Source organism: Mixophyes fleayi, chromosome 9 (genome assembly GCF_038048845.1).
Source record: "Mixophyes fleayi isolate aMixFle1 chromosome 9, aMixFle1.hap1, whole genome shotgun sequence".
Classification (NCBI taxonomy): domain Eukaryota; kingdom Metazoa; phylum Chordata; class Amphibia; order Anura; family Limnodynastidae; genus Mixophyes; species Mixophyes fleayi.
Window position 1 is genome coordinate 2,172,543 of NC_134410.1, and position 22,468 is coordinate 2,195,010.

The window sequence follows — 22,468 nt, forward strand, 5'->3', positions numbered from 1 at the left end:
GAGTAAGCGTCAGCTCTGCAGACCACTATGTGGTAAAAGTTCAGGAGAATGAGCGTCAGCTCTGAAGACAAATGTAGTGGAGATGTCCGAAGATGAGCGTCAGCTCTGCAGTCCAGAATGGAGGAAAATCACTGGAAAGTAACAGGAAGCCACTTCAATCACCAGGAGGTAACACGAAGAACAGGCACTGAAGATAGAGAGGAGGGGCCTTTTAAACTTGCCGCCAGGGAGAAGGACCAATCAGCAGAGAGCAGGGGAATTAGAATAATCGCTGGGTCTGCGCATGCGCAGACCCGAATCCAAGATGGCGGCGCCCAGCGGGAAGCGGAGCGCCGATGAGAGGTGAGTCTGCCGGGTGTCAGGTGCGCTGCCTGAACACCCGGCGTGTGATAGATGATGGGAAGATGTAAGTGATGATGTCAAGATGAGAAGATGATGGGAATGATGATGGGAAGATGATGAGAGTGAGTGAGAGTGATGATGAGTAGATGATGGGAGTTATGATGGGAAGATGATGAGAGTGAGTGAGAGTGATGATGAGTAGATGATGGGAGTTATGATGGGAAGATGATGAGAGTGAGTGAGAGTGATGATGAGTAGATGATGGGAGTTATGATGGGAAGATGATGAGAGTGAGTGAGAGTGATGATGAGTAGATGATGGGAGTTATGATGGGAAGATGATGAGAGTGAGTGAGAGTGATGATGAGTAGATGATGGGAGTTATGATGGGAAGATGATGAGAGTGAATGTCTCAGATGGATGAATTTCTCCACAAATCCTTCTTAGTTATTTATGTCTAGTATGTGAGGCAGATAATTAAAGAAGTCAGATATGGCCCCAAACAGCTTTCTATAGGGTATATTTCTAAAGGGTGATAAATCCTATTGCCATAGAAACAGCTTTGCCCTATAAATCTAGGACTCACCACTGACCATCGGGTCCCCATTACCCCACTAACAGGGAGGGGTGGTAAATTTTACCCCGCGGGGCAGAGCTCAACTCAGCAGCCTATTAGGGACATTTTAATGGAAAAAAAACGCAGGGAGGGAGTAGATGGAGGGTTGCTGAATATTATACCACTAATAAGTAGTATTACAGATAAGTAAATAAACATCAATTAGAATTAATGTAAAATGACTGACACAGTATATTAATATTAAGATGAGTCTTTCTCAGAAAAACAGTGAAGAGATATTTCTATAGTTCAGCTATTCGGCCCTAACAAAAGACTTCAGTGTTTTAGGCTTAATTATATGTTAAATAAGAAACTAGTAATGATGCTACAATGTATCAATACATTCATCAATATCTCTGTTGAAGTTTCAGCCCCTCTATGATGTCACTTGTCTGGGTGAAGATTTACAAGTAACAGGTCTTCTGTTGCCCGCATAGAAAGTACATGAATCTTAAATCATGGTACCCGGTGTATAATACTGTTGGTTATCCCCTTTCTGTCCCTCATATCCAGTCCAGTGAAGTGAGGCTATAGATGTGGGTAGATCGTCATCTGGCCAGGACATACTGTATTTACTCGGATACTGGCTATATACTTAGTGGTGCCCCTTATCTGACTCCTGTTCTGGAAACTCCCTGGATGACGATGGATTCTCCCATAATGTCCTGGCCCTGGGTCCTCGCTGCCACCTTAATCCTCTGCTCCCAGATCTCTGAGACCAGCGTTATCCTCGCACTCTGCCACCCTCTCCTCTCCCTCTAACGCCTCCTAACTCTGTCAGCTGTTTCTCTCTTATCTCTCTCTTTCTCTGCATCAATTATATAGACATATAACCATTAATGTATCGAGAAACCATCAATATATACAATACATATTTGTGACAAACGTCACAAATCTCCCCCATATGTTTGTACGGCTATCCCGGCCCCCCAATTTATTCCATCCTGAGGAAAAGAAAATTCGATTTCACACATTTTGTCCCTGACCCACATAACAATATCAGACCACGTATAAAGAACAAAGACAAAAAAAAGAGCAAGAACAATTTTGAAAGAATCTTTAGGTTTATCAAACAAAAAAACACACGATGGTCTCCTAAACAATTACGATGAGGATTCGGTAACAAGGGACAATTAGGAGACAGAGACATTACATTTGTTCTTCTCCTCTGTGTATAGAAACCTGGCTTCTGCCATAATAACAAATGTCCCGCCACGGCTGACAAAACCCGTGGTCCACAGAGTGGTAACATAAAATAAATGTGAATAAATCACCTGGAGCAGACGGCTTACATCCATGTGTCCTTAGGGAGCTTAGTGCAGTTATTTCTATACCATGAGTTATACTGGCTTGTACGGTCCTGGATTGTCAAGAAGCCTCGCAGGAGTAACTGAGTGCTATTTTCTATCCAAAGAATTGCAAGTCTCCAAAGCCCTCATATCGCTTTACTTTAAGTCCCAACAATAGATGCCATATCTTTATATAGTTAATGACTGAAACTATCGGTGACAGGATGGACCTCCTATGACACCCTGCCCGTGTGTTGATGGGTACCGGCTGGGCCTTGCCACCATCCCCTTTCTTTATCCCAAATTATGCTTCTCTTGTAGCAGTAGGAGGAGCCAGCTATCACTACTAGGACAATTACATGCCAGTCTCTGGTACTAGTGATCTTTCCAGAAGTTACACATGGTATGGTGATACATTACATGGTCAAACAGTGCTCCTTTTATACACATTCTGACACACATGAAAGCAGGGGCTAACACCACCCCCTGATTCTAGATGGCTCCGCAAAGACTGAGATATTACATTAGATATTTAGTATCAGGATGCAATATGCTCTCCGAATGCAAAGTTAACAAAATTTACACCAATCTGTGATATACTAAATCACATTGTTCAGAGGTTCAGGGGCGAACAGAGGACTGTCGGGGGGGGGGGGTTCCCCCCCCCCAAAAAAAAAAACCACCGCCCGTGAGAGCTGCTGCGCATGCGCAGCAGCTCCGTTTCTTCAGCGCTGTCCTATACAGCAGCCGCGGCGCTGTCTAAGAAGCGTCCGCGGCGGTGCTGTATACACTACAGCGCCGCCGCGGACGCTTCTTTGACAGTGCCGCGGCTGCTGTATAGGACAGTGCAGCTATAGCGGCCACTTAGTTAGCGCAGGGGGGGGGTTCTGGAGACTCAGAAACCCCCCCTGCGTGCGCCACTGAGGTTTCCTTTCACTTTAACAAGGCAGGATAATAGGTAACAAATCCCTGCATTGCTTTCATGGCTAAAAAGACATGTTGGTCCCTTCACAGGAATTAGCAGGAGGCTTCCTCAGAAATAAATAAATTTCCTATACAGACGTACAATACAATATAAAAAAATCAGTACATTTGCAATGATATACAGAGGTGCCCTGCACCCCTATTTAAAATAAATATCTACAATAAGTGATTTCTACGTGATCCAGCCACAAATAAGTTATTTATAAGTGATCCAACCGCACTATCTCACACCAGCACACCTCCCAATATTTGTAAAGTTGGGCATGGCCACGCCTCCTCTAAAAAGGGTGTGGCCACACCACATTGGGGGGGTGGTCGCATCACAATGGACCTGGTCACACCTCCAGGGGGGTGTTTAGTTACTCTGAAACGCTAGGCCACCCTAATCCACCTCCCCATCTCCTGTTGAATCGGAGATCACAGCGGCCTCTGGTGTGTGTTGCACAACACGACGAGCGGGGACATAACTCCCAACTTCGGGGCAAACCAGCCAAAATCGGGACAGATCAGAGCTATGCACCACTTTTAAAGATTTCTTCTTTTTTTTTGATTTCTGGTTTCATTATGAAATCTTGTAGAGGTGAAGTGAATAGAACTCATATAACAGACATATTATTATATTTATATGTTACATTTAAGAATGACATACTCTGCAGAAGGTGTATGTATTAATGAAGGTGTTTCCTGTACATCCTTATTACAGACAATCTGCAAGTAAGGTCTGGAGGTTACATTCAGCTCCTGTTAGAATAACTCTCTATATGCGCCCTCTTTATTACATCCTATGGTTTACCCGCTGCTCTCATTTTATTCTATTATGGAAATATAAACATGACTTTTTGCATAATTGTAGTATACACTGTCAGACTGAATGTGATCGCCGCAGACAGCGACTTGTGCTGTAGAAATCCTATTATGGTTGGTATATTATACAGTGACTGGTGACCCACTTAGATTAGGTCACTCTTCCATCATCCGCATCTTAGAATGGGATATGATTCCCCCCCCCCCCAGACCCGCTGACAAATGAGATATTCGGGGCTGTCCGGGCAGGTCACCGTGAACTGAGACCGCTCTGCGTTGTTGTTGAAGCGCTGGGGACTTGACATTTATTCACTGTTTGGATGACTGCAGAGAAATGAAGACTCGCAGCTAGAGGGCAATAGCAGGAAAACCTTCTCGGCTGCAGAAGCAAAAAATACTGACATTGGTGTAAAAAACTAATAGTAAATGTTTATATTTTAGGTGGATGATATTTAAGGGAAAATTAAATGATGTACAATATGAAAAGCTTGTAACATTGTTACAGTATATTTATAAAAGCTTCCATACCTTGACATGATGTGTTTGGATTCACATTTATTATACTGATTACTACAAGCTGTTGTTTTCTGTTATCAGCCTTGTTAGGTGTTGAGAGACTCTCACAATTCTATAGGTGAGTCTGGTGTGCAACAAAAACTGTTTCCCCCAACACAGATTTACATCCTGACAACCTCCGAAAACCTTTGTAAATACAGTGCATCCAGAAAGTATTCACAGTGCTTCACTTTTTCAACATTTTGTTATGTTACAGCCTTATTCCAAAATGGAATAAATTCATTTTTTTCCCTCAAAATTCTACACACAATACCCCATAATGACAACATGAAAAAAGTTTTTGTGAAAATTTATTAAAAATAAAAAACTAAGAAATCACATGTACATAAGTAGTCACAGCCTTTGCTCAATACTTTGTTGATGCACCTTTGGCAGCAATTACAGCCTCAAGTCTTTTTGAATATGATGCCACAAGCTTGGCGCACCTATCTTTGGGCAGTATCACCCATTCCTCTGTGCAGCACCTCTCAAGCTCCATCAGGTTGGATGGGACGCGTTGGTGCACAGCCATTATCAGATCTCTCCAGAGATGTTCAATCAGATTCAAGTCTGGGCTCTGGCTGGGCCACTCATGGACATTCACAGAGTTGTCCTGAAGCCGCTCCTTTGATATCTTGGCTGTGCGCTTTGGGTCGTTGTCCTGCTGAAAGATGAACCGTCGCCCCAGTCTGAGGTCAAGAGCGCTCTGGAGCAGGTTTTATCCAGGAGGTCTCTGTACATTGCTGCATTCATCTTTCCCTCTATCCTGAGTAGTCTCCCAGTTCCTGCCGCCGAAAAACATCCCCACAGCATGATGCTGCCACCACCATGCTTCACTGTAGGGATGGTATTGGCCTGGTGATGAGCAGTACCTGGTTTCCTCCAAACATGCCGCCTGCCATTCACACCAAAGAGTTCAATCTTTGTCTCATCAGATTAGAGAATTTCGTTTCTCATGGTCAGAGTCCTTCAGGTGCATTTTGGCAAACTTCAGGCGGCCTGCCATGTGCTTTTTACTAAGGAGTGGCTTCCGTCTGGCCACTCTACCATACAGGCCTGATTGGTGGATTGATGCAGAGATGGTCGTCCTTCTGGAAGGTTCTCCTCTCTCCACAGAGGAATGCTGTAGCTCTGACAGAGTGACCGTCGGGTTCTTGGTCACCTCCCTGTCTAGGGCACTTCTTCTCCGATTGCTCAGTTTAGACAGCCGGCCAGCTCTAGGACGAGTCCTGGTGGTTCCGAACTTCTTCCATTTACAGATGATGGAGGCCACTGTGCTCATTGGGACCTTCAAAGAAGCAGATATTTTTCTGTACCCTTCCCCAGATTTGTGCCTCGAGACAATCCTGTCTCGGAGGTCTACAATCAATTCCTTTGACTTCATGCTTGGTTTGTGCTCTGACATGCACTGGCAAGTGTGGGCCGTTATATAGACAGGTGTGTGCCTTTGCAAATCATGTCTGATCAACTGAATTTACCACAGATGGACTCCAATAAACCTGTAGGAACATCTCAAGGATGATCAGTGGAAACAGGATGCACCTGAGCTCAATTTTGAGCTTCATGGCAAAGGCTGTGAATACTTATGTACATGTGATTTCTTGGTTTTTTATTTTCAATAAATTTGCAAAAATCTCAAAAAAAACTTTTTTCACGATGTCATTATGGGGTATTGTGTGTAGAATTTTGAGGGGAAAAAAGGAATTTATTCCATTTTGAAATAAGGCTGTAACATAACAAAATGTGGAAAAAATGAAGGGCTGTGAATACTGTAAGTGTATTATCAATAAATCTTTTATATAAGGCACCATAATTCTATGTACAACGGGTTACGTTACATCAGATATATACAGATATAGGTCCATAATGTATTTATCCTCGGATGATCTGCACTCCAGAAAGGACTTTGTGATACACATTTATTCCTATGTAAATCAATGCAAAATGCTCTTTAGATGTATTATGTTTTATTTACTCTGTGAAGCAGAAATATTTCCAGGATGCAAAATATATTCTATTTCCACTTGATGAAAATAAGTTAGCCTTTTTTTATTTCCTTTTTGTACAGTCAGAGAGTTCCTTCAGTCCTACAAAGAACGAAGATCCAGGCGAGAGTCCCGGGGCGGAGGTGACAGTCTCACACGCTGTCCGATGTGTTCTTCTCAGACAGAGAGGACATACTGTATGAGGTATCGTCGGGTTCAGGAGACGTGTGGCTAAAGTCCATATCATCCACTTCCAGAGGCGGCTCATTGAGGAGCATCTGAGGGAAAATAAAAAAAAAATAAACTTTCACAGAACACAAGTGTCCCTGATTTATACACGACAGATAGACACAACCGGGGAGTCTAAGCTGTGCGATATCATAGGGACAATGTCCCATATTTCCAGGGACAGTTACAGGTTTTAAACATCTGTCCATGGAAATTATCGTCCCTGAAATTGTCCCTATTTTTCTAACTCTACAGTACAATTACTCTGACTAAAATTATCAACGTTATAAAATGATTAAAAAAAAGTATCAAAAAGGAAAAAAAGAACCTACGTGAAAGAGTATTTATGTTCTTGGGTGGACAGGTCAGAGCGACGTTACAGAACATAGATTCCTGAAACAGGCCCAGCGGATGTGGTAGGGAGGTATAATGGTATATTGGAGTGGTATAACGGCATATAGGGGTGGTATAATGGTATGTGGGGTGGTATAATGGTATATACGGTGGTGTAACGGTATATAAGGTGGTATAATGGTATATAGGGTAGTATAGCGGTATATAGGGTGGTATAATGATATAGAGGGTGGTACAATGGTATATAGGGTGGTATAACGGTATATAGGGTGGTATAACGGTATATAAAGTGGTATAACAGTATACAGGATGGTATAACGGTATATAGGGTGGTATAACAGTATATAGGGTGGTATAATGGTATATAAAGTGGTATAACAATATATAAGGTGGTATAACAGTATACAGGGTGGTATAATGGTATATAAAGTGGTATAACAGTATATAAGGTGGTATAACGGTATATAGGGTGTGTTAACCAGTAAATTGGGATGATCCTATCCCTCACTCCGTCCCGCTACGTAGAGGGGGCTCAGCTTAGACGAGGAAGTCATCAACTATGAATCTAATTCAACCTTGTTTTCTTATGTAAATAAACATGTTATTCATAGACACAGAAACATAATGGCTAATTATATAGGAAACCACAGTATATTGGTATCATATCTATTATAAGGAATCTTTGGGACTTCCCACGTAACCATGTCTATAATACACTAAATTACTTTTAATATTGATGCCCACACTATCCTTAGCATCCTCCTACTAATTAAACAGTTTATCGCCTCTTAGTGCTCATTTCTCTGTGTATTTCATTATTACCAAAAACAGCCATTGTTTAGTTATTTGTGTTATCAGGTCATCAGATAAGACTGGGTGCGTGTAGTTCTGTACGTCGGACCGCTGGGATCCAATCTAAGAGCCGCCAGCAAAGACGCTGCACATCATGAACTGCGCGTGCTAAGCGCTCAGATACCTGTTGTTGGTCTCTGTTGTTGGATCGCACGGCATGTACCAGGCTCCTTGTGAACGTCTGCAGCTCACTATACTTGTGCTTGTAGTTCTCCAGCTCAGTCTCCACATATCTCAGTTCTTCATTCTGAATGAACAAATAACACGACCGATGAGGAAAGAAAACGACAATACAGCAAAGTGCAGACAAAATCAGGCACTTGGGTTTCAAAAGGTCCTTACGGAGGAGGACAAGGGTCTGGGAATCACTGTGATGGGACACAGATAATTATTTATATAGTTACCGTTTAATCATTCACATCAGTCCCTGACCAATGAAGCTTACAATCTACCTTTCCTACAACATGGAAACAAACACACTAGGGTTCATATCAGCAGCCAATTATTATTATTATTTATTACCATTTATGTAGCGCCACTAATTCCGCAGCGCTGTACAGAGAACTCATGCACATCAATCCCTGCCCCATTGGAGCTTACAGTCTAAATTCCATAACATACAGGCAGACAGAGATGGACGGACAGACAGAGACACAGACTAGGGTCAATTTTGTTAGCAGCCAATTAACTTACTAGTATGTTTTTGGGGTGTGGGAGGAAACCCACGCAAACACGAGGAGAACATACAAACTCCACACAGATAAAGCCATGGTTGGGAATAGAAATCCTTATCCCAGTGCTGTGAGACAGAAGTGCTAACCACTGAGCCACCGTGCTGCCAATTATCCCACCAGTATGTTTCTGGAGCGTGGGAGAAAACCGGAGGACCCCCACGGGAAGAACCCGTGACTCTGGAGCTATGAGCCAACGCGGGCACCTCTCCGATGTAGCAGCAGACATAGAGGGATTTCAGGATGCTGGGAACCTCGGAAGTGAATGTGCCTCTTACATGGAGTCCTGGCCATGGGAGGGCTGGAAAATTATAGCCCGGAGGGCAAGACTCGGCTCAGCAGCCTATTAGGAGCATTTTAAAGGAAAAAAAATGCAGGTGGCCCAATGACCCAGCCCAAGGTAGCTCTCTATGGTACCAGTCCGGGGGGGCAGATGTCCCCTGCCCCCCAGCCCATAGGCAAACCGAGAGGGGGGGGGGGGGGTTGCCAGTGCCTGGAAACCCCCTCCAAGCCTGAGGCACTGTGTTATTGAGGTGGCTGGACCCTGCCCCCACTTCACACGGCTCTGCTCGAAAAAGGGAGAGCTGTGTGCACCTAACAGTAGTGCACGCAGCATTGCCCATGTATATTATGGGGTTAGGATTAGTTGGAGAGCAGCCAAGCACTGTTTAATATTATAGCCACGCCCCCATGCATGCTGGTCACGCCCACTGGCGGCGTGGTGTGGAAACCCCCCCTCTACAAATCCTGAGTTTACCCCTGCATCCTATAGAGATGACTTGTAATACACTATTAATAAATGAAGGAAAGTAGGTATTAGTTGCTGTGGGAGATCTTACAGTAACAGATTAGTATTTCCCTACAAAGCTGCAGCCCAGGGACGGGCAACAAGCAATTGTCCGGTATGAGGAATGTGTCTGTACAGCAGCTGGAATGTGTGACCACAGCAGTGCCAGGCTCTGACAGCGAGAGGTGACTCACTGGTAGCGTACGCTGAGTGGCACTGCAGAGGAGATTCTACATACCAGTCATTGCCTTGGCAGCAGAACTCCCTTAATGGCCTGTTACCATGGTACCAATTTGAATTGGTTTAACAAGGAATGAAAACAGATTCTCCCCGAACTCCCATTATAATGAAATTTCATCAGCAATCCCCTCCTGGAGCCTACATAAGAACAAACCCCGGGAACGCTCCTTTCCCTGCCTTCTACGCATAACCTGCCGAATGGAGAATACCATGGAAATAATAGTTTTCGGGGCAGGCGGCACTAACGCATAAATCCATCTTAATCTAGCAGGTGCTTAATATTTTAACAGCTCTGTGTCTTTGGAGCTAGGAGATTCTGACAATAGCAAAATGTGCTTTTTGCTGGGGAAACGCACATTCAATAGAATATTACTGAACGGTGGCAAAAAGATTTAAAACAAATATCTGTAACATTGTAGCTGAAGCCTTGGCGGATTTAAATAATCTATAGGTTCTATATAGAAGTACAATCTGCACAAGTATTCTCACGTTTTACCATCACAAGTTCGTATAACTACAATCAGTCTCCTATCAGTTGTACTAAGAATATATTTACATTAATATTGAGAAAGGCAAGAAACACATTTCCTGCTCTGCTGATAGGTCACTTATAGCTGGAGGTTATGTCCTTAGAAAACTCTTATTTCTGTACATTAATTCCTCCCTGTTGTACAAAGTGACAGCAGAATAAAATGATTCTCGTCTTAATAGTCACCCCCGGCCACCTGCGCTGTAGGGAATTGGGGACACGAGGTTTTTACACAGGGCTTAGGCTGAGAAAGGGTTAACGCTGGTCAGCATTAACGCAGCTGCAGATCTATTTTCACTTTATAATCCCACATAAAGTCATATTAACGAGCAGGTGATGCGGCCTTCAGAGTAACTATTAATGCTCACGGTATATTTATCTCCCTGCTATTTATAGAGCCGTTCTGCCATACTAGGAAAAACAAGGGCTGGAGTATGTGACACCCTTAATGTAAGGCAGAAAATTATCCATAAAAGAAACGTCTCTATCGCCTAGAAACGGATAGAAGAGACTGAACCGGAGTCATATACAGCTACTCCCGGATTCTGGGCGTATATCAAACGTTTCTACATAGTAACTGTCATGTAAACATGTTTGTAAGGGATGGATATGTTCTCCCGTAGGCGGTGGTCAGAGAACGCTGCGATGATCGGGCTGGATCTGCGGATGGACAGAAATTTCTGTTGATTTGGGCTCCGAGTTAAACACTGATTCATCAAGGAACGTGAAAGGAATGTATTGCGCATTTTTTAAAAACACACTTAATTCAGGTGTACGCATGTTCGTATTCAACTACAAGCGGATCTGAAGAAACATCTCTTGTTCAATATGGGTCTAGGTGCGCTCTGTTCTGACAGACAGAATACACTGCAGGACACGTACAATATAGATGTGGATTATAAAGTCCCAAAAGAATGCAGAGGAAAAAAGTATTCAATTAATGTCACCTGTTAATAATATAGACAAAAATGAAAAAATATTAAAAAAAGGAATTTTTTTTATCCCCTCCCCATAAAATACATCTATCAGGGTGTTATGAACGTCTACTAAACATAAAATCATTTTTTACAGTTGCTCCTGACACAGCCGCCATCACTAGTAATCAGCACTTACACCCGACCTGTAGTTGGTGCCAGTCATACGACAGAAAATCTCCTACCTGAGAGATGCCCAAAGTTTGAATCAAACGCCGCTGTGTGCGCTCCAGCTGGGCACGTCCTCACTGTACACTGACTACTGGCATACGCCCAGTTCTCTCCCCGTTCTGCCCCTGAAATCGTTGGTGTCGGAAGTTTATTTACCTGCGATGTTAAATTGCTTTTTTTGGTCAATGTATCAGTTTCGTGAATGCGCAGTGTGAAAAAACACGAAATACACATATGGTATGTACGTTCCTTAATGAATCAGGCCCGGGATGTATTTATCTTCTAAATTCTGGCTGAACATCTTTCACATTTCCCCCACCGACGATGCGGACATAGGAGCTGGTGCAGAGATGGCAAAATGGGCACAAATTACCCTAAAAACCCAAAGTAACAGCGTATTACCACCAACGCGCAGAGTCGTGACCGGGTTAAAGTGAGTTATCAGTGAGTATTTACACACGCCCCATAACAGGTGCAGAAAATACACCTAACGGGCCCACATACGTGTATCTGCAGGTCTGCATGATCCATGTGCACGCCTCTCCTGTACTTGGCCTGCTACTGCACACCTCTTCCCTCCTCCATCCAATCGCTACAGACCCCGGTGGGCACAAGTACCAGAATCACACGTGTCTGCAATGTAGCATACGACTGCGCCCACATTCTGGGCACGAGCAGAGCAATTTCACGCAAGATGCTACGCAATCTGCAGAACGTCCGACTGTCTGCTGTGAGGGCAGTGGCACAGATAGCAACACGAATGCCCAGTGCCACCCATGGCAACCCATATACTGTGTACAGTAATGGCACAGGTATATCTCAGTAGGCGCCTATCACATAATAATAACTTATACATGTACAAGAATAAGTGACTGCACAGAAAATGCAGAATTGTGACATTATTGCATCCATATGAAGGGGCAGGCGCATAGTATAATGCATCAAGATGGCTGCGAATTGCAGGGGTGCAACATGCACTTTGTATTACACCCCCATAGATAAAGATATTAAGATGAGCGTCCAGGGTGAAGACTGTGACATTCTCTGTGTATAGAAGAAGCTGAAAATGACCAGCGGAGCCGATCGGGTGTCGTCATTTACTTTCCATCACAATCCTTGTTCTGTGGTCAGCAGGGATTATATGTAAGGAATACGCAGTCCCTGCTGTAAATTACATGGACATTACAAGTCACCATGGAGTTTTGTGTATATATTTCACACTTAAATTCCAGGCAGTACCAATGTCCCATTACTGTCAGACAATACTCGAAACACACAAGAGGGTCAAATGAACTACAAAGTGAGAGGGGGGGAGGAGGGTTTAAAAAAAATAACTGAGGGCAGGACAGATGTATTAGCGAGCCGTGCGTAGTTCAGTCGTACAAGTTACGTGCAGAGAAGTTCCGCCATCCAAACCACAGTAATGATGTATATCGGATGCACAGGTAGATCCCGCTCAATGTAGACGTTCACCTGTGAATGTATCCACCCACCGGGCTAAATAGGAGGAATATATTACATAAATAAGTCTTGTTCTCTGTAAGCAGATTTAACAGACTATTTCAGTCACTAGATGGTAGACACTCTGCATATAACCAACAGGCTGCAGATTCCTCGGGAACATCACCCTGAATCCTTCCGAGAATCCCTGCGGCTCCTCTCCTCCTGGGTTGCTAGGAGATTAATCCCTGCATTTTATTGATCTCTGGACCACTCTGGAGGTCTGCCAGCCTGAGCGTATGAACATAAAAAGTTTTACAGGCGTGTGGACACGCGGCATTACACGAGAGAGCAGAGCAATTAGCAGCGATCTGACCTTGCTGAATATTTCTAACGACGCTGAAATGGAAGAGTTGCAGAACGTTGTTTTTATCGCTAACGCTGGTTAACCCCAAAGAGGAAATTCTCATGAAAACGCTGCAAGTCGCTGCTAGGAACGCAGATCGTCGCTTAAACATTTCGCAGTTGGATCTGTACGTGGGCTTATACAGGCCCCTGGCATTACCCTTTAAGAATCCAAAAGCCCAGATATAATACATAACAGAACAGGGAGATCAATCTCTGAGATAAATAAATGAGAAATTGCAGCTTGGTGATGACTCAAATTATATTTAATATAATAATATAATAATATAAGTAATATAATATAATAATATATTAATATAAGTAAAACAGAGACCGTCTTGGAGTCGAACAAATTAAAGGCTCCTTATTAGAGCCCCATCTGAGCTCAGCAGTCTGGGTGTGAATGGGTTAAACATGAGATTAGGCTCCTCCTCTTTTGCATATTGTCATCTACATAAAGATTTAGACTAATGATCTTATCAGTCACTACAACAGTGCCATCTGCAGGCTACACGGAGGTACTGCACAACATTCTAATAGAGGATGGGCAGCATAAGAAATGCAGATAGTCAGCTTGGCTCAGTTATAGCTGGGGGCTATTAATCCAGGGAATTAGTCCAACAGCCGTTGATGGCATCAGATTGTTCTACCTCCTTCTATTCAGAGTTACGATGATTCTATTAGGAAACAGTTGTGACATTTACTAACTTATCTTACTGTCATTTCCTGTCTATTCTTATATGTCTGTTGTCATTCATGTCTCTTTCTGTAATTCTACCATTGGGAGTCTGTTCCCACCGATGCTGTTAACGTGTATTTATTTCTCACACATAAAACCTGATACAAAGATTCCAATGTGTCAGTACTCAGTATACCTCCATAATTCAGTTATATTGATTCCCACGAATAGAAAGTGAATAAACACATAAAAAACCGGGTTCAATAACTACTTACAAATGTGTCAGAATTGATTAGTGGTCTTTATTAAAGTCCTTTGTACAATAATACTGAGAACCTGACTCCTTCCCACAGTTGTGGTAGTTCTCTGCTTTTCACACTGATTTTCCAATTGGAATAACCTGGGTTGAATTTGGTAACAGAGCCTCAGAGGAAGTAGATCATCTCTGTGAGGAGCTGTCAGGTATGACAGGCTCAGAAGACCACCCTACCTATAAAGCAGGAGGTGGATCTCACCCAAAAGGGGGTGGGGCTTATCATCAGCGAAAAATTTACAGAAACGAAGGTGCAACTGCGACATAAAACCTGCACCAATTAGGTACTTTTCCTATGTCAGCTCAGACCTGGCACGTGGTGCAATTCTGGGGGGGAAGGGATAATCTACTACTAAGGATGCCTATTATACAGCAGCTGGGGTCTCACAAAGCCCCTGCATCAGATTATTACCCATAATGCAGTGTTTCAGCTGCAGTCAGAATTAATATCACAGAGATCAGTTATCATCTTTCTGTACATATCATACAGGTTATGTGGCTGCTTTAGGGGCAGGAAGGAAACCGTTTAATATGAAACTGCACCTTCTTTATAGTATAAATGTCTGGATGCACCTTCATGCAACATGGTCTTATACGTGCCGCAGCTGATGAACTCTCCCTCTCTTTCTTCCTTTTTCTTTTTCTCTCTCTGACTTTCACACTAACTTTTAGTAGAACAAAAGTCTGTAGATGTATAGTATTTAATATCCTATTAATTCTGGGACAATCGGACCCTCTCCCCACTGAGTAACTTCAGAGTAAAGTTCTGATAGATGCTGCAGACACAGATGGAGCAATACTACAAACACGATTTATGCTGCAAGGACAAGGCTGTAATAATGATATTGGATTACTGATCCCTACGCGTCAGACAGGCACAGAGACCTTGTGGAATAATATAATAGACTGATATTAATGCAGTGGGTGACGTGGGTCAGATCTGGAAGCAGTTGGCTTGTCGGATCCAGATTACACTGAATTTATTATAACTGGTTGTAGGAGAGTCTCATTAAAGTCTGATCTTACTACAGAAATATATATGATAGGCATCTCTTTGTTTTTGGTCTTATAAGTGTCAAACTTTGTATCATCATCATCATTTATTTATATAGCGCCACTAATTCCGCAGCGCTGTACAGAGAACTCACTCACATCAGTCCCTGCCCCATTGGGGCTTACACGCTAAATTCCCTAACATACACACACACAGACAGAGAGAGACTAAGGGCAATTTGACAGCAGCCAATTAACCTACCAGTATGTTTTTGGAGTGTGGGAGGAAACCAGAGCACCTGGAGGAAACCCACGCAGACACGGGGAGAACATACAAACTACACACAGATAAGGCCATGGTCGGGAATCGAACTCATGACCCCAGTGCTGTGAGGCAGAGGTGCTAACCACTAAGCCACCAAGCTGTCCACGCTGAATATATTATAGATGTGTTTTATGAGACCCATCTTTCTGAATAAAAGGACTTCTGGCGGCAGATGCGCTGCTGAGATCTATGGATAGTAGTTTCCGCTACTCCTATTATACTAAGATCCATTAAGAGAATCTCGCAGGTCAGTAAGGATGTAGATGTACCATGCCCGTACCTTAAAATCCAAGAGAGAGCGCATCTGTTCCACGTCAAACTTGCTGATTGTGTCATTCGTCTCTTCTTCCGGAACTTCTACTTTCTGGAATATAGAAGCAGAGTTTGTGCTATATGAAAAAACAGTCAGTATTTAACTTATGTGCAAAACAGAACACTTATTTGCACCCCTTGTATTGTAACATGGTTTTGTCCAGGAGACTGAAATAAGGATCCTCTTCATTTAAGATCCTTAATGAATCAGGCCCCTAGTTATTTATAGTACATTCTACAAAATGACAGCTAGAATCTGATTGGTTGCTATAGGCAACATCTCCCCTCTTCAAACCCGCCTGAAACTCGCAGCTTGATACATTTACCCCCAAGACTACTAATATATTTATTACCTATCTGATATTTAAATTTATGCATATTTCTCACTGGATAATGTGCACATTGGACAGGGCTGTGTTGGAGGCTAATCGGGTGTTAGGGACAGATTGAATTTGACGCGAGGTGATGCAAAGTGTCTCCAGAACAGTCTGCAAAGCCACATTCGCTTATATTCCTCGTATCCCATAGGAGTGAGCAGAAAAATTAGCGGAAATTCTATCCGCAATAGCCGACAATAGGTGCATCTGAACATCGAAATCCAGGTGATGTTCATGGGCACCTCGCGCCAAATTGAATCGGCACTTAAAGCCTTTTCCAAACTAGCCTGGTAAATGTGCCAAGAGACTTGGTGGAAGAGGCAGCCTTAGTGCCGGCGCGTTCAGGAAATGGTGAGTATCCCCCAAAATAACACTTTAGGAAGAATAAGTTGGGAAAAACATAACAAACGAGAGAGACTACTATACCAAAACATTTATACTCCTGTATTATATTAAAGAGGTATCAGCAAATTCTACATTACAGATTGCAAATCTCAACGCTGCTTATTTGGTGGAGACATTTTTGGAATTTTCCTTTTTTAAACTTCTTACATGAAATATCACAGTCTAAGCCCAGGGGGTAAATCTATCAAGCTGGGACTTTTCCGACGGGTTTGAAAGGTGGAGATGTTGCCTATAGCAACCAATCAGATTCTTTGATTCATGATAGCTAGAATCTGATTGGTTGTTCAACCTCCCTGGAAAACTCTCAGCTTGATACATTTACCCCCAGATGTAAATGTTAAAGCAGTAGGATGGTACAAGGATTCCTATGTTGTTGGAAATAATTCTCATTATTCATTAAACTTCTCCCCCAATAAGTAACAAATTGAAGATGATTTTCTGTAAGACGTCTGGTCTGGTGCAGCCAACGTCTCCTCCTAAGTTTTGAATGGCTTAGCTTAGCTTTCGCCTGGTCTTTGTCTTGCAGGATCCGGTGGATCCATGTTAGCGGAGTGGCCTGGGGTTATAGCCCGCAAGTTAATCTAGCCTTATGGTCCTGGATGGAATTCCTCAAGAATCTGGATTTATTTTGAGAAAGTCACAGGTAAGTCATTGTTTCAGCCACAAGAAATGTTTTTATTTGGGTCTATTACCCTATGGGTTTCCACAAAGCCCTTGTGGGGTAGACATTGCGGCGTACAGATGAGGTACTTACCACAGTATGCAGTCGCACCACGTTCAGGCTGTCTTCTTTCACTGCCACGTCCTCGTTCCGGCCCACCTCCGGCATTTCATCTGCTAGAAGCCAAGAGATGAACTTGTTTTACTTGTAGTTTATTTATGATTGCTGCTTATTTAGCTTGTACCCCAATAATCACATAACTCTGACTCCCCAGGATTTTCTGAACCTGCTCTGCAATATTACTGACAAGTGTCAGGAGTCTGGTTTTTAGGTCATAGACACATTAGATGCAGGAAAATAGAGATCTGGGATTAATCTCCTGCCGGAGACATTCTGCATCAGCCTGGGGCTCCCAGTAATACACAACACACAGAGATGTAGCGGGGTCCTGGAACGATTCCTTCTTCTGAGCTAACGGCTGCATTGGTTTCCTGGGTCACCTTTTAATAAATCTATGGTTTTCTAGGTTCTCCTGGTAAATAAATCCTATTATCTTTCCTGTGTGTCTTAATACATACGGCTCTGGCCGACTCAGTTTCTAAGGCAATGACAATCCTCGGAGGGACAACCTTCCGATAGGAATTATTCCAGTTCTCTATATGTGGCCTCAGCCGGTGGAAAGACATTTTAACTACAGTTATAAACTGACTGTTACTTGCAAGAAGCGGGAAGATTATGAGTAGTGGTTTAATCAAGGTACCGGCAGTTTCACGTGGCAGTTGTACCGTTTCCTGTACAGAACAATATATGTATTAAAAACTGGAATGTGATGTAATTAAGATAACAGCATTGTTGGTCAAGGTAAAAGAACTTATTTTAAACCATGGTAGCTCACTGTAAATCGTGTATGTAACAAAGTGGCCCACGTCTCACCGATTTCTCTGGTTCCTAGTGATTTGATAGGCGGATTAATGGCTGAATCCATAGTGGACAGGTGAACTCTGGAGCTTTGTCCCTGGAAATATATTGTTTTGCAGCCCTTGTATTGTTGCACAGGTTAACATATGATATAAAGCACAATTTACGGGGGTTCCTGTGTGAATACAAACACTTGCTGTCAGGGCCGCCGTCAGGTGGGTACGGCCGGTACAGCTGTAAGGGGCCCAGACAGACCTCTCTCTCTGGGGCCCCCTGGACTGCCCGGGCCCCTCAATCTGACTGACCGTGCCACCATCTCTTCTCCCATCTCTCCCTTCCCCTATCAAATTAATACCCAATTAACTCACCTTCTCCTCCACGATTCTGTGGCTTCCAGGCTCTGATAGGCTGGGACTGCGCGGCGCGGTGACATCATAACTGCATGCCGCGTTCCCAGTCTATCAGTGAACGGGAACTGCCACATCACGGAGGAGAAGGTGAGTTAATTGGGTATTAATTTGTTAGGGGAGATAGGAGAGGGGGACATTTACTGGGCTGTGATTGGAGAGAGGGGGATATTTCCCGGGCTGTGATTGGGGAGAGGGGGATATTTTGTGGGCTGTGATTGGGGAGAGGGGGACATTTACTGGGCTGTGATTGGGGAGAGGGGGATATTTTGTGGGCTGTGATTGGGGAGAGGGGGATATTTCCTGGGCTGTGATTGGGGAGAGGGGGACATTTACTGGGCTGTGATTGGGGAGAGGGGGACATTTACTGGGATATGATGTGATGGGGGGGAGGAGAGGGGAACATTTACTATGATTGGGAGGGGAACATTTATTGTGATGGGATGAGGGACATTAACTGTGATGTGATTTGGGGAGGAGATGAGGGAGGCATGTACTGTGATGAGGGAGGGGGGCGTATGTATGACGAAGAGGGAGGGGACATGAATGAAGGGAAGGGGGGAGGCTGCCAGATTAATTAGTACTGGGCCCCACAGTTTCTGATGGCAGCCCTGCTTGCTGTGGAGAGATCCACGGTGGTCTACGCGACATCCTGAGCAGGTCACAAACTCCTTATTTTGCAATCACAGAAAAGTGTTTTATTGGAGAGGAGAGAGGACAACGCAGATACGCTCTCACCGTCTGCATAGGCATTAATAACCTTACACAATACTTAGGGATATGGTTGCAAGTTACCCCTCAGTTTTTGCCCACTAGTGTCTTAGAGTAACCCTTGTTAAAGTCAGGTTTATAATTGAAGGAAAGCAATCGAATCAGCAATGAAACTGTAGTACAAATCAATATGTGTGATCTTATTCTTAGTATATAGGACTGTCATTTATATTGCTACATAAGTAGAAAAAAAACTGGAGATAAAGAAGATGATTCGGAAGAAGCAGGAAAGCTTTAAATTATTGCATCATTTTGTCTTGTAACCAATGACTCTGTGTACGGTATCTATGTATGATGTCACAACTCTAAGCAGATACTTCTGTGTGTTCTGTATCTATGTATGATGTCACAACTCTAAGCAGATACTTCTGTCTGTTCTGTATCTATGTATGATGTCACAACTCTAAGCAGATACTTCTGTGTGGTCTGTATCTATGTATGATGTCACAACTCTAAGCAGATACTTCTGTGTGTTCTGTATCTATGTATGATGTCACAACTCTAAGCAGATACTTCTGTGTGTTCTGTATCTATGTATGATGTCACAATCATGCGTTACATCCCTTATTGTATTCCTGTATAAACCGTCAGGCACTGAACAGAACATTTTGGATAGAAGCTCAATACTGGTACTTGCCCCGCTTGCACACTATAATCTTTTGAACTTTTATTTGCGAAACAAATCTTTTTATGCTTTGGAACCACAACCTGATTGGACATCAAATTATTTGCATTTCATACCCTGTATACACTGTTACCTTCCTCAGTAATCTGTGGCACAGCTAACGTACAGTGTATCAAATTTAATCAGTGTATTCTCTCAGACTCTGGCACAGACTGCACAATGAAAAGTGTCCAGAGAAAGCAATACACAAGATATCTGTTGTTTTAATTAGTAATCCTCAGGCTGCTTCTCGCTGTTTAATAATAATAATGGCACAGCGATACCCCTATATTGTGCCAACAATAACACTTCATATACCACAATATTCAGGTACTGGGTGTAGACAAATTGGCATTGCGCCATTTTTGAAAGAGAGATCCAGGTTTGTCCTTTACCGTTATCGGCGTTTGTGGCAGGACTGGCGCTCTGCGTGGTCTCCATCCCTCGGCCTTTCTACAACCAGATAACATGACGTCTACTCCGTACTCTAATTTTTCATCTCTAAAGTAACTTTTTACAAGAGGTCCTGACACCTAAACTCCAGCCTGTCTAACTCACCCATAGAATATATATATATATATATATATATATATATATAAAACCTTCTATCCTCTGAAGCTCCTTGAATTTAATTGCTGCCTAGACTTAATGACCAGCAGCCAGACTGAATTGGATTTCAGAGGTGACCGGGGAAAATTTTCTAAGTATTTGGCATAAATGTCCCATTAAATTATTTTCTTTTGCATTTTATTTCCTGATCAACCCCCAGAAATGTAATAAGCGTGTAAGCGCATAGTCGCACAGCGCATACAGAAATGTTGGAATAACAAGACTGAAAAGTGGTTGCTGCGGCAACAGTTATTGTCATCCGCTGGGACCTTTTCTGTACTTTGGAATTTTACTCATTTTAAGATAATTTAAGAAAATGTATCTACAAATGTTTTCCCTAAACCCCCAACCCCATAGCCGTGGCGACAGTCGTCGTTGGCTACAGTCAGTTCCTCCTTTTGCTTTTGAGACTTTTCTACAGCACTAATTTTAAACTATTTACAAATCATTTAGTTTTCTTATAGCTGTGAAATCAACACGATTCAGATCTTGCCCAGAGTTCAGCCTACAAACAGCTTATAATTATGTTTAGCTGCAATTATAAAGAAACAATTTATCTGCAGTTTTAAGAGCTGTGAAATGTAAAATAAAAACATAACCCTTAAATGTGAGCGATTATTGCTCGGTCGAGGGAGGGAAAGGGGGAAGAAGGAGAGACAGCCAGAGGCAAAGACGAGGGGGAGAAGGAGAGACAGCCAGAGGCAAAGACGAGGGGGAGAAGGAGAGACAGCCAGAGGCAAAGACGAGGGGGAGAAGGAGAGACAGCCAGAGGCAAAGACGAGGGGGAGAAGGAGAGACAGCCAGAGGCAAAGACGAGGGGGAGAAGGAGAGACAGCCAGAGGCAAAGACGAGGGGGAGAAGGAGAGACAGCCAGAGGCAAAGACGAGGGGGAGAAGGAGAGACAGCCAGAGGCAAAGACGAGGGGGAGAAGGAGAGACAGCCAGAGGCAAAGACGAGGGGGAGAAGGAGAGACAGCCAGAGGCAAAGACGAGGGGGAGAAGGAGAGACAGCCAGAGGCAAAGACGAGGGGGAGAAGGAGAGACAGCCAGAGGCAAAGACGAGGGGGAGAAGGAGAGACAGCCAGAGGCAAAGACGAGGGGGAGAAGGAGAGACAGCCAGAGGCAAAGACGAGGGGGAGAAGGAGAGACAGCCAGAGGCAAAGACGAGGGGGAGAAGGAGAGACAGCCAGAGGCAAAGACGAGGGGGAGAAGGAGAGACAGCCAGAGGCAAAGACGAGGGGGAGAAGGAGAGACAGCCAGAGGCAAAGACGAGGGGGAGAAGGAGAGACAGCCAGAGGCAAAGACGAGGGGGAAGAAGGAGAGACGGCCAGAGGCAAAGACGAGGGGGAAGAAGGAGAGACGGCTAGAGGCAAAGACGAGGGGGAGAAGGAGAGATGGACAGAGGCAAAGACGAGGGGGAGAAGGAGAGACGGCCAGAGGCAAAGACGAGGGGGAGAAGGAGAGACGGCCAAAGGCAAAGACGAGGGGGAGAAGGAGAGACGGACAGAGGCAAAGACGAGGGGGAGAAGGAGAAACGGCCAGAGGCAAAGACGAGGGGGAGAAGGAGAGACGGCTACAGGCAAAGACGAAGGGGAAGAAGGAGAGACGGCCAGAGGCAAAGACGAGGGGGAAGAAGGAGAGACGGCCAGAGGCAAAGACGAGGGGGAAGAAGGAGAGACGGCCAGAGGCAAAGACGAGGGGGAAGAAGGAGAGACGGCCAGAGGCAAAGACGAGGGGGAAGAAGGAGAGA

At 43.8% G+C, this 22,468-nt stretch overlaps 1 protein-coding gene across 3 annotated transcripts in view; it reads right to left on the reverse strand.

Annotated features, from left to right (window-relative positions):
• Positions 1–4,574: 4,574 nt before the first annotated feature.
• The window catches only part of HDX (highly divergent homeobox), a 45,163-nt gene continuing 27,269 nt past the window's right edge, over positions 4,575–22,468 (reverse strand). For 2 of the 3 annotated variants that reach the window (XM_075186219.1, XM_075186216.1), the window contains 4 exons: positions 17,444–17,526; positions 15,876–15,959; positions 8,133–8,255; positions 4,575–6,852 (listed from right to left, as the gene is read on the reverse strand). In XM_075186219.1, the coding sequence (XP_075042320.1) occupies positions 6,727–6,852; positions 8,133–8,255; positions 15,876–15,959; positions 17,444–17,526 (416 nt within the window). In that variant the 3' untranslated portion in view covers positions 4,575–6,726. The remainder of the gene's footprint in view (positions 6,853–8,132; positions 8,256–15,875; positions 15,960–17,443; positions 17,527–22,468) is intronic. The other variant, XM_075186218.1, reaches the window with a different exon arrangement.